Source organism: Zootoca vivipara, chromosome 14 (assembly GCF_965207765.1).
Source record: "Zootoca vivipara chromosome 14, rZooViv2.hap1.1, whole genome shotgun sequence".
In the NCBI taxonomy this organism is placed as follows: Eukaryota; Metazoa; Chordata; class Lepidosauria; order Squamata; family Lacertidae; genus Zootoca; species Zootoca vivipara.
Window position 1 is genome coordinate 3028050 of NC_142597.1, and position 12406 is coordinate 3040455.

Genomic DNA, 12406 nt, shown 5'->3' on the forward strand with positions numbered 1-12406 from the left:
TCCCTGCTTCCTGCAAAGTATTTTCCTTGGAGGGGGTGGAAATGTTTGTGTGCATGAGTTGCCAGCTACACCAGCGAGGCTGGCAGGTCCTTCAAATTGCTACACATAGAGAACGCAAGTCATTTCCTCTCTGCTTCTCTGGCAGAGTTTAGCAGGCTGGAGAGCAGAAAAACTGGGTGGGAGCGGGCACCCGTTTGGGTGGCAAAACGTAAGGTGTGTTGGCTCCCTCTTCTCTCCAGGGCTGGCAAAGATCTGCCACCCTAGGTAAAGAAGATAAAGAGGCACTTTGAGGTTTTCCTCTCCCTGTAAAACAGGACACAAATGCAACTGATTGTATGGGACTTTCTCAACATCTCTCTCTCTCTCTCTCTCTCTCTCTCAGCTACTCAGGGGTTTTTGTTTTGTTTTGTTTATAGCAGCAATTTTCAAAGTTTTTAGCTTCGTGAAATGGCCCTCCCATCAACTTGTCAGTCATGGAAATCAAATCTTGCATGTTGTGGACAGCCACACTGCCAGGTCCTGGTTTTGGAGGAAACGTCTGAAGGCCACACTGAGCAGAGTACTGTAAGTAGGATTTTTGCAATGTGTTCTAAAGAGCACACTCAATTCAGGGTGGCTCCAGATGACCTCAGCATGTGAACGTTAGACTGTATCTGATCTTTATTGAGCAATAGTTTTGATTTATTTTGTGATGAGGTTATGCAACAATGAGCATTCATCTTGATTTGTTTGCAGGACGTTTGTATGTCTTCTGTTAATCACTCATTCATCCCACACTTTTCAATCTGTTTCCCCATTGCTTTCATAACCATAAAAATACTATTGTGCTTTAAAGTGGATTTGTTGCAGCAGGGTGTCAGAGTGGTTTGCTTTAAACATAAAATTCCTGTATGTGCTTGACTCATACTTCCGAAGTAGTGGCAATGTGGAGGCCTGGCCTCATGGCCATCACACTCACTCTATGTTTATGTAAATCAAATACAGTGGTACCTCGACTTACGAACAACTCAACAACTGAATTTTTTTACTTACGAGTGGGGCAAATGGCCGCCCACTTACGAATTTCTCGACATCCGAACGGATATTGCGGCGGTTTTAGGTAGGGTTTTTTCAACTTACGAATTTTTAGATGGGGTTGCTTTGACTTACGAATTTTTCCGTTTCCAATGCATTCCTATGGGAAATCGCGTTTCCAATGGCGCTTTTCGACTTACGAATTTTTCGACCTACGAAGGTGCCTTCAGAACGGATTAAATTCATAAGTCGAGGCACCACTGTAGGGTTTGTTTTTGTTTTTAAATATTATTAAGTGGTATTTACATTTTGTCAAATAAAATAAATAAACGGAGAGGATGCCATAGCCTAGAATACATGCAACGCTCCCCTGTGGTTGCACGCTGCTGTTTTTCAGTACCAACCATTACTGATAATGGTTCTGTGGTTCTACATTCTATGGTTCTGTTTATGACGGGGGTGGGGAGCCTCACCTGTAGCTCTTCAGATATTACTGGACCTCAACCACTACCTCTACCACTGACCATTGACCGTGCTGTCTAGGGCTGATGCGAGCTGGAATCTAACAGCATCTGGAGGGCCACAGGTTAGCCCCCCCCCCCAACCGCTGCTTTGGGATGTAGCTGTTACACAGTGACCAAACTATGGCTCTCAGGCAGCTGAAAAAGGAAAGCAGAAGCTGAAGGGAATTTGATGCTCTGCTTCTGTGCACCACTTTCGAGTCCTGAATAAACACACAATGCATTGGTCTGCGGCCATAGGATTTAACAGCATGGGCTTGGTAGCACAATTTAATGCAGTTTGGAAAGTGCTTTAAGAATAGATCCCATCATAACAGAAAAGTGTGTGGCAGGGAGGTTGCACAGTGATAAAAACAAATTATTCTTTTGTTATATGTGCAACAGTGGCTGTCTCCAGTCAGAAAATGTTGCCTGATTGTACTGTTGCAGATTTTGTGGCAGATTATTTAGCCTTTTGTGATCAATGGCATTTTAGCATCATTAGCTAATGTGTGCCCTAATTGTAGTTGAGTCTCTATGTGATATTCCAAAAAATCATTATTTAACAACAATACGGTTATATCCCACTACAAGTAAAATATATGGAGATAGTCTTTTTGCTGTTCCATGTTTTTTTTAAATTGCAGGATGTGGGTCCCAGCACAGGAAAGAGTCTGTGCATCCTCTATTAAAGATGAAAAGAAAATTGTGGTGGTCTGGGCCAAAGTAATCTTCACTGCTCATTGTCTAGCTAGATGAAGTTACCAATGTGATTGATTGATTGATTGATTACGGTTCTTGACCAGCACACATAAATATGCAATACATAAAACAATAAAAGAAAAACAGTAATAATCTAAAAATAGGCAATAAATATAGGTTTTAACAATTGTTTAAAAGAAAACTGATTAAAAGGAGTGTTACTACTTAGGGAGGTAGACTACAGCAATTAATAACACTGGATCCTCTTTAGCTAGTCCTGAAGATGTTCTGAAGATATTTGGACACTGCTAGTTAGATTAGACCGAATTTTTATGGCTCTAGCACAGAATTAGAGTTAGCGCCGGAAAGAAGCCACTCTATATAGAAATTATCTGAGCGTCCAGGTAGCTCTGCCAGTATAGTGTGGATAAGCTCGCCTCGCACCTCCTCGTAGAAGCAGCATCGCAAAAGTATATGGCCGATAGATTCCACTTCTCCTGATCCGCACAGGCAGCATCTCTCACATAAAGGGATCCGTTTGTACTTCCCCTGGAGAACTGCTGAAGGCATTATGCGGTTACGGGCCAAAGTGAATGCTCTTCTATGAGAGGGTATTTCCAGGTGGAATAAATATCTGGCTGGGCGGGCCAAGTATCTCCTTTCCTCCTCAATTAGAAAGTGAGGTACTTTACTCAAATCCTTCTGTCTTTCTATATCTATAATCCTCTGTTTCATAAGGGTCTTTGCTGTATTAAGATCATGTGACATAAGGCTGGATGGATTGAGGCCTATACTTAGCATCTTATTCACTATGGTCTTGCTCCAGAGGGATTGATAGTAACAGCAACAGAAGTAGGCCCTGAGGATTCATGTTAAGTTTCAGCCATAGATTACAAGCCTGCATCCACACTCTGGCCTCCACGCAGATCAGGCCTGTTTCTAATCTTATGGCCGCGTTTGACACACACGGGGGCATTTGTAAAGCCGCTCTAAGGAATTTGGACTGTACTCTTTCAGCTGTCGTCAGGTTAGGTGGCGGGATGTTAAGGTTGGCCCCAAAAAGCAGCTGAGCCATCACCTTAGCCTCATACAGTTTTAAAGCCGCACGTTGATGAACATTTATTATAAGACCTTAATTTTTTTATTTCACTGACGAGGAGATCTTATTTTTACGAGATTTATTTCTGTGGAGGGGCTCTCCTGTTGTTGTTTAGTCGTTTAGTCGTGTCCGACTCTTCGTGACCCCATGGACCATAGCACGCCAGGCACTCCTGTCTTGCACTGCCTCCCGCAGTTTGGTCAAACTCATGTTCGTAGCTTCAAGAACACTGTCCAACCATATTGTCCTCTGTCGTCCCCTTCTCCTAGTGCCCTCAATCTTTCCCAACATCAAGGTCTTTTCCAAGGATTCTTCTCTTCTCATGAGGTGGCCAAAGTATTGGAGCCTCAGCTTCACGATCTGTCCTTCCAGGGAGCACTCAGGGCTGATTTCCTTCAGAATGGATAGGTTTGATCTTCTTGCAGTCCATGGGACTCTCAAGAGTCTTCTCCAGCACCATAATTCAAAAGCATCAATTCTTCGGCGATCAGCCTTCTTTATGGTCCAGCTCTCACTTCCATACATCACTACTGGGAAAACCATAGCTTTAACTATACGGACCTTTGTAGGCAAGGTGATGTCTCTGCTTTTTAAGATGCTGTCTAGGTTTGTCATTGCTTTTCTCCCAAGAAGCAGGCGTCTTTTAATTTCGTGACTGCTGTCACCATCTGCAGTGATCAAGGAGCCCAAGAAAGTAAAATCTCTCACTGCCTCCATTTCTTCCCCTTCTATTTGCCAGGAGGTGATGGGACCAGTGGCCATGATCTTGGTTTTTTTGATGTTGAGCTTCAGGCCATATTTTGCGCTCTCCTCCTTCACCCTCATTAAAAGGTTCTTTAATTCCTCCTCACTTTCTGCCATCAAGGTTGTGTCATCTGCATATCTGAGGTTGTTGATATTTCTTCCGGCAATCTTAATTCCGGCTTGGGATTCATCTAGTCCAGCCTTTCGCATGATGAATTCTGCATATAAGTTAAATAAGCAGGGAGACAATATACAACCTTGTCGTACTCCTTTCCCAATTTTGAACCAATCAGTTGTTCCATATCCAGTTCTAACTGTAGCTTCTTGTCCCACATAGAGATTTCTACTCTCCTACCAGGTTCCTTTGAGAAGGATGTACTGTCACGGAGTGACTCATCCTTTTCTTCTTTTTTGACCTACATGTTCAAGGATCCTGAATCCTCTAATGTTCAAGGATCCTCCCCTCTAATTGTGAAAGTCGGTTATATTTGGGGGCATGTAAACAGGCAGTTTTGAAATTTGGCTGATGGCTGTGTTCCTTGGCCAATCATTCAACCTGCTGGTTAATGAGTTGCAGGCCACGGGTGAATGGCGAGAAGGGAGTGGGGAGCAGCGGTGCTCCTATTGGCTGGTGTCGTGGCCCATAGGGACAACATTGCCCTTTCAGGATTGGAAGGGGGGTATTCAGTTTGCAAAAATGCTTTGTGGGTATTTAATGAAAGGGGTAGCATAATGGAACTTAGTTTTAGAGTTGCTTTCAGCTGTACTTTGATTACTAAGGACCTTTTTCACCCTCCTTTGAGACCTTTGGAAGCAAACATCTTGCATGCAGGCTGGAGTCCCATGCCAGAGCATGTAGGCACCATCCAACCTTTTTTTAAAGAACTGGTGTGCAAAAGGGTGTGTATGTGTGTGTGTAATTTTATTTTTGCATTTTCAGTTTTACAAACAAACAAACAAACAAACAGAATACAAACCCCTTAGAATTCCCTCCCTGGCCCTTTTGTGGATCCTAATGTTATTATTTTCCCTCTGCATCTTCCCACAAACAGAGCAATAGACCCTCAAACCCGGGGGTCACAGAATCATCCAAAACCTCAGAGCTTGGGGCAGGTCTCCCCCTCTGTGTCCACAGAGTCTTTTGCCTCATTGGTAGCTTTCATTTATGGGTTAATGATGGGCCATCATTTGCCTTCGTTCTTCCAATGACACCCACCCCATCCAGCTAGCTCTTCTAGCCTCTCTCAAGCATAGCTGAGCCCAAGGATTTCCATGTTTGGTGCAGTTTAATCAACCCTTGCTTAATTCTAATGTTTAATAAAACCAGGATTTTGGGGGGAGGATCTGGCACCCAGGAGTTTAAGGAATCCTTGGCCCTCTCAAGACTTATAACACTATTTTTAAAAGCACAGGATGGCCAGAGCCCTGGCTGCCCATAATCAGGGCTGTGCTTATGCCACAGTTCTGCCTGAGCTCAGAAAAAGCGCTGAATCTTCAGAATCTTGTTTTAATTAAAGGGAAGATAAAGTTTCTAGTCATTGTGTGCAATGCTTAGTGATTGCTGGTTTGTTATTAGTTGTCAGAAGGGGTGTGTGTGTCAGTTTGCAGAATTGCTCCTTGCCACTCCTCACAGTATAGTTTTGTGCTTGGTATTGGACTATGTCCAGGAAGACCTGGGTTCAAATCCTCACTCAACCACAAGGGGAAGAAGGCTTGAGCTGCTGGGAGGATATAAGCACAGTAAACAAACAATACACTGTTTCAGTGTATCTGATGAAGTGTGCATGCACACGAAAGCTCATACCAAAATAAAAACTTTAAGGTGCTACTGAAGGAATTTTTTTAATAAGCAAAATAGTACAAGTTGCAGGATATGTTCTGCTGGTGGCCCTGTTCTATGTGTGTGTGTGTGTGTGTGTGTGTGTGTGTGTGTGTGTGTGTATACACATATACACAGGCCATTGGTATATGTATCAAATGATATCATGCCCCCTCTGTAATGTATTTTAATATAAAATGATGTCATGTCCCCTCTGCAGTATGTTTTCTGTGCTAAACAAACAAAAGCTTTCCTTTCCTTTATAATTTTAATTATAACAGTATTTCAAAACATCTGGAGGAGCATGGGGCGGAGAATGCTCTCCTGCACCAACTGGCAGTAACTCTTAAGAGTCTCCAGGCAGGCGTATCCCCCAGCCCTATCTGGAGATTCAGAGATTGAATCCGAGACCTTCTGCATGCATGGCATGTGTTCTGCAACCAGCCTGTCACTGAGCCACAGCCGTTCCTCAGCCATTAAGCTGATGGTGCGGACTTAAAGCCCAGCTTTTGGCTGGAGTCAGCAGTGCCAATGACTTTCCGTGGGCAGCTAATTGGCATTGGTGACTGCAAGGCCCTTATCAAGGAACTGTCAGGAACCTGCATCAAGGTGCCCAGCTGTCTGCGTCTCCCTGCCTCATGTCTGACATCACAGATGATGTCAGGGGCAGGAGTGGTTTTGGGGAAACAGCCTCACTGCCCAATTGGCCCATGGGCTGAAAGTTCCCCACCCCAGTGCAGATCCTACAGAGCTGGCTCTTGCCATTGGCTCATCCCGCTCAGTATTGACTGCAATAACTGTCAGTGCCTCTACAGGGCTCTTGTAAGGGGACATTTAATCCCTGTGTGAACATGATGGCGGCTGAGCATGTATTCTGCCATAGAGCTGTGGGTATGGAGGCCCCGTCAACTTCCTTATCTCTTCCTGCTTCAGCCTCCTGGAGATTCTTCTCTCCCACTCATAAACGTTTGCTTCCTCCCCTCCCACCAAATCCCTTTTTATGCACCCCCACAGGAATGCAGCCATGCAGCCGAGCAAACTGTAGAGCGTTGTCTGGGGCTGAATTATTAAACAAAGCCATTTGCATTGCCACAGCCACCATGAAAGGACAGAGCCACATGCACACACTCACAAAAGGGGCCAGGCAGCAACCTCTCTGTGGGCATCACACCAGCTGTGGAAATGAGACTTTGTTTCCCAAGCACCCAGCAGATCAGGCCTCAGAACCAGTGAAGGCGGTGAAGGTCCTGTGTGAGTGTCTGGAGGCGGTTGGAGGATGGATGGCGGCTAATGGATTGAGGTTGAATCCTGACAAGACAGAAGTACGGTTTGTGGGGGACAGGAGGCGGGCAGGTGTGGAGGTCTCCCTTATCCTAAATGGGACGACTGTGCCTGAAAGATGAGGTGCACAGCCTGGGAGTCATTTTGGACTCACAGCTGTCCATGGAGGCGCAGGTCAATTCTGTGTCCAGGGCAGCTGTTTATCAGCTCCATCTGGTACGCAGGCTGAGACCCTACCTGCCTGCAGACTGTCTCACCAGAGTGGTGCATGCTCTAGTTATCTCTCGCTTGGACTACTGCAATGCGCTCTACGTGGGGCTACCTTTGAAGGTAACCTGGAAACTACAACTAATTCAGAATGCGGCAGCTAGACTGGTGACTGGGAGCGGCCACCAAGACCACATAACACTGTTTTGAAAGACCTACATTGGCTCCCAGTACGTTTCTGAGCACAACTCAAAAGTGTTGGTGCTGACCTTTAAAGCCCTAAACGGCCTTGGTCCGGTATACCTGAAGGAGCGTCTCTACCCCCTTCATTCTTCCCGGACACTGAGGTCCAGTACCGAGGGCCTTCTGGTGGTTCCCTCATTGCGAGAAGCCAAGTTGCAGGGAACCAGGCAGAGGGCCTTCTCGGTGGTGGCGCCCGCCCTGTGGAACGCCCTCCCATCGGATGTCAACATTCCTAGCTAAGGAACTAACAGTGAAGCTGTAAAGAGGGTGGGGCTCCAGGGCAACTCCATCATGCCTTGCTTTTCCTCTCCCTGCTTAGGAAACAGCAACCCTGAGCTGACCGCTGCCTCTTCGAGGGAACCATCTGCATGTGACAGGCACTGGTGGTGTTTCAGAACTCCAGATCTGGGATGCTTCAGTCCCTGAACGTGAGCCTCCGTTATTATGCATTAACTCATAGTGATACATATTGTTATCAGTCACATTAGTATTATTTTTACAATCACTGTGCCTGTCTTTAAATAACAGGAAATGTTTCTGAACAGATTGGTCTGGCATGTGGATTGGAGATCCCAGGGGAGCCATTGATGCCTCTTGTAAATAAAGGCAGGGATTTAATCCATTGCTGGCTGAGGCACTGGGATTTCTGGTCAGGCGTTTGTCTAGGGGCCAAAAGAAGGCATTGGCTTCTCTCATTCCCATGGATGTAATAATGTGAGGCTCAGAGCCCTAGGGGGATGAGTAGATCACATGTACAAAGCAGAGGAATAGCTAAATTGGCAATGCTGTTTTTCCATCCCTTGTTTTAAGGAGAGAGAAACACAGAGCAGAGCATACTGTAGCTCAGTCAGCAGCTGCTTTGCATGCAGCATGAGCTAGGTTCAGCTTCAGCTCCTGGCATCTCCAGCTGCAAGAACTAGGTAGCAGCTGATGGGAAAGGCCTTCTCTTGAGGGGACACCTGTTTTGGATGCTTTAGCTGAGGTTCCTGCATTGCAGGGGGGTTGGACTAGATGGCCCTTGGGGTCCCTTCCAACTCTACAATTCCATGATTTTATGCTGCCAGTTTGGGTGCACAGTACTGGGCTAGACAGATGGAACAATCTGATACAGGCAGTTTCCTCTGCTCCCGTTGGTTGTATCCTTGTATCCCATGTACAGTCAAACCTTGGCTCCCAAACGCCTCTATTTTGGCATGTTTTGGCTCCCAAACGCTGAAAACCCAGAAGTAAATGTTCCGGTTTTCAAACTTTTTTGAAAACTGAATGTCTGATGCGGCTTCCGCTTGAGTTCAGGAAGCTCCTGTAACCAATCAGAAGCTGTGCCTTGCTTGTCAAACATTTTGGAAGCCGAACGGGCTTCTGGAATGGATTACGTTCAACAACCAAGGTTTGACTGTATTGCTAAGTAGCTTCTTCCATTAGTGCAAGGATTTATGCTTGTGCAGTGGAACTCCTTCCTCCCCCCCCCATCTGCATGCCCCAAGTGCATTGCATACTGCCCCATCCCCCAGGCACAAGAGGCAGCCTCAGGTAAGCAACTCTGCAAAATGTGCCCTCCTTTGCAGAGGACAGTCTTCTGTTTGAATGGCTGTTGGAAGGCGCTTCTTGGTTCCAAGGGATACATATGTGGGCCGTCTGCTTTAACAACACTCTAAGAACAGGGGCAGGGTGGGGTTGCCCAGCAACAGTCAGCTCCTGGCTGAGGAGGCACAAGGGCTGCCTGGTCCAGTCTTCCCCACAATTACTTCAAAAAATTATCTGTGCATAAATCAGTTTATGCAAACATGTGCCTGCATGTGTTTCCTTTTTCCAACAACTAATATCAAAATTTGACTCCCTCTTCCAAGGGCTGCTAATCTGGTGCCCGTGCCTTTTTACAAAGTGTCTCTATCCCTCCTAGAAAGAGACTTACGTGGCAAAATGTGCAACCAGTTCTAATAGCCACAGAGGCAGAGCCCAGGCCTTGTTCTATGGGGACGGGTCGGGAGATGGGATGAGGTGAGGGAAATCCCACCCACCAACTAGGACCTTCCACAGGATCTTTTCCCTTGGGCTCTCCTGACCCAGGTAGAGACCCCCCCAGCCCACCGGCTCCTGCCTCAAGGTTATCTGCCAGCCACTCTTATCCTGAGCTGAAAGGGTTTACCTGGTGGTGACATGTTGCCTCAGTATCACTGTGATTGTATACACCAAGTCGTAACGCCTAAAGAATGTTCTCTTTCCCCAATCCGTGCAGAGTGCGACTTACACTGAGCATCGTCTTCATGTCCAAGGAAACTATTCACCATCTCCTTCCCCACAAGGAAGGCCTCGTTTTACCTCTCCCCCATCTCACTCCAGAGCTGGAGCACCTGAGGGAACACTGGGCCTCAGTCTGGATGACTTCGTTCCATTGCGCCTCCACAAAAACTCCTCTTTCATCAGCAGCAGAAACCCCGTATCTCCTCAGGCTACATCTACTCCAGAGATGGTGAGGGCTCCCTCCAACCACAGAGTGAGTGACCGTTGTTCATTTATAAGATTTCTTAGCTGCTCTTCACAGCAGGATCCCAGGACAGGTTACTACAATATCATCATACAGTTACACAAAACAAGTAAAACAATCATATGATTATAAAAACAAGTAAAATCATTCCAAACAAAAGCAGAAAGCCAAAAAAGCCAGGTCCCACAAAACAACATAACCTTTTAACTGTCAACGGCCAGGGTAAAGACTAAAGAGATGCATTTTCAGCATACAGCAGAATCAGTGCAGGAAAGATGCTAGAGGCAGTCACAGAGGAAGCCATTTCCCAGGCTGCCATTCCCCCACTTCTGAGGATTGTAAAATTGCCAGGATTGCCCCTGCTTTAACCAAACTAATTCAGAGGAATTGCCAGTGGGCGAGGGCCCTCACCTGACTGCTCATCAGACCCATGACTTTCAAGGGATTCCTGCCACCCACTACTGGAAACTGCCTCAACAGCCTTAGGTGAAAACTGCACCTGTGAGGTATAGCTCTGTTTAATTTACCACTAACTTTTTTGTTAGAATTACAGGCAGCCATGGAAAGCTGTGATCAGAATAGAGTGAGGACAATTGGAGATGGGGGTGAAAAATTCTTTCTGTGCTGGAAATCTTCCTTCTAATACCATATGCCCTCCAGTCCCCCCCCCCCCCCCCGCAGAGGCAAAAAGATACAGAAGGTTTTAAGGGTCAAACAAGACTTGAACTTTATTGTGTGAATAAAATTAACATGCACATTTTTTGTTTTGTAATTAGGAACCCCAGTTTGGGTGGAGTAGGGGATGGGAAGATGGGTAGGTGGAATCTAACCCTTCGTCCAACCAGTGTTGGGTCTCCAGCTGTTTGGGAGTTACAACTTCCATCATCCCTAGCTTAGCAAGACCAGTGGCCAGGGATGATGGGAACTGTAGTCCAAAAGCAGCTGGAGAGCCAAGTTTGGGAAACACTGGTCTAAACCTTAGAGGCTTAGACCTACCATGGTCCCAATGAAAACGACATACCCCTCCTACAAACAGAGGCACAACTCTTTGCCTACTGGTGGAAGATCCCCTGCTGGTCAGGCTCCCCATTGAGAAAGTATTACTCAAATAACTAAATTATGCAAGTTAATTTCATTCACACAGTCAGCATCCTATCTCGTTAGGTCCTAAACCACCCCAGCTGCCCATTTTTTCTTAGCACCTGACCTGCAGCTTCCAGTGACTGTTTGCCAAGTCAAAAGAAAAGATGGGGAGAAAGTTGCATGTAATTTTGTAGAACAGGTAGCATGGCCTTCACACTCTATTTGATAAAGCAACATGTGCAGCAGGAAACATATAAGCCTAGACAGAAAGGTCAAAGGGCACATCTGCCTATATTCACATCATAAAGAAAAGATAAATAGAAGCAGGTGTTTCTCAAAGGAAATAAGCGGAAAAGCCTTGGAAATAGTTACAGGTAGGTAGCCGTGTTGGTCTGACGTAGTCAAAACAAAATTAAAAAATTCCTTCCAGCAGCACCTTAAAGACCAACTAAGTTTTTATTTTGGTATGAGCTTTCGTGTGCATGCACACTTCTTCAGATATTTCAGCCTTGGAAATAATTAGTAAAGGTAAAGGGACCCCTGACCATTAGGTCCAGTCGTGACCGACTTTGGGGTTGCGCGCTCATCTCGCATTATTGGCCGAGGGAGCCGGCGTATAGCTTCCAGGTCATGTGGCCAGCATGACAAAGCTGCTTCTGGCAAACCAGAGCAGCACATGGAAATAATTACTGGTAAGCAATTAACCCTGCAGGTTTAATTCTCTGGATGTGCTAACTGTGGGATAGGGTGGGGGGCCTGTGGCCCTTTAAATGCCACTGAACTATGACTTTCCTGGTTCAGGACCCATGGCCATGCTGGCTGGAACTCATGGGAGCAACTTCTGAAGGGCCCCAAGTTCCAGGCAAATGTTCTGCGTGTTTCCCCTCCCCAGGGTCTTGCACTTCTTTTTTGTGGTGCCTCACAGGTTACTTCATCAGGGACAAACTAGACGATAATGAGAAAGGGTGACTGCATTTCATGCTTCTTAAAAAAAAGGGGGGAGGGGGACAGCATTACTGGAGGGAGTCCAATAAGGATTCACTCTTTCCTCTCTGCTTCCCCCAGGAAAGCTGCCATTAGTAGATACTACTGTATGTGTTGTTGTTTAGTTGTTTAGTCGTGTCCGACTCTTCGTGACCCCATGGACTAGAGCACGCCAGGCACTCCTGTCTTCCATGGACAAAATCAACAGGTACCGGTAGTATGTAAGACTGTTTAATTAATCTAAG

At 46.0% G+C, this 12406-nt stretch overlaps 1 protein-coding gene across 4 annotated transcripts in view; it reads left to right on the forward strand.

The window, feature by feature from the left end:
- The window catches only part of SORBS3 (sorbin and SH3 domain containing 3), a 69710-nt gene that overhangs the window by 13837 nt on the left and 43467 nt on the right, over positions 1–12406 (forward strand). For 3 of the 4 annotated variants that reach the window (XM_035138896.3, XM_088657773.1, XM_088657772.1), the window contains 2 exons: positions 7929–8037; positions 9846–10103. In XM_035138896.3, the coding sequence (XP_034994787.3) occupies positions 8020–8037; positions 9846–10103 (276 nt within the window). In that variant the 5' untranslated portion in view covers positions 7929–8019. Of the gene's footprint in view, positions 1–97; positions 565–7928; positions 8038–9845; positions 10104–12406 lie in introns of those variants that run through there. The other variant, XM_088657771.1, reaches the window with a different exon arrangement.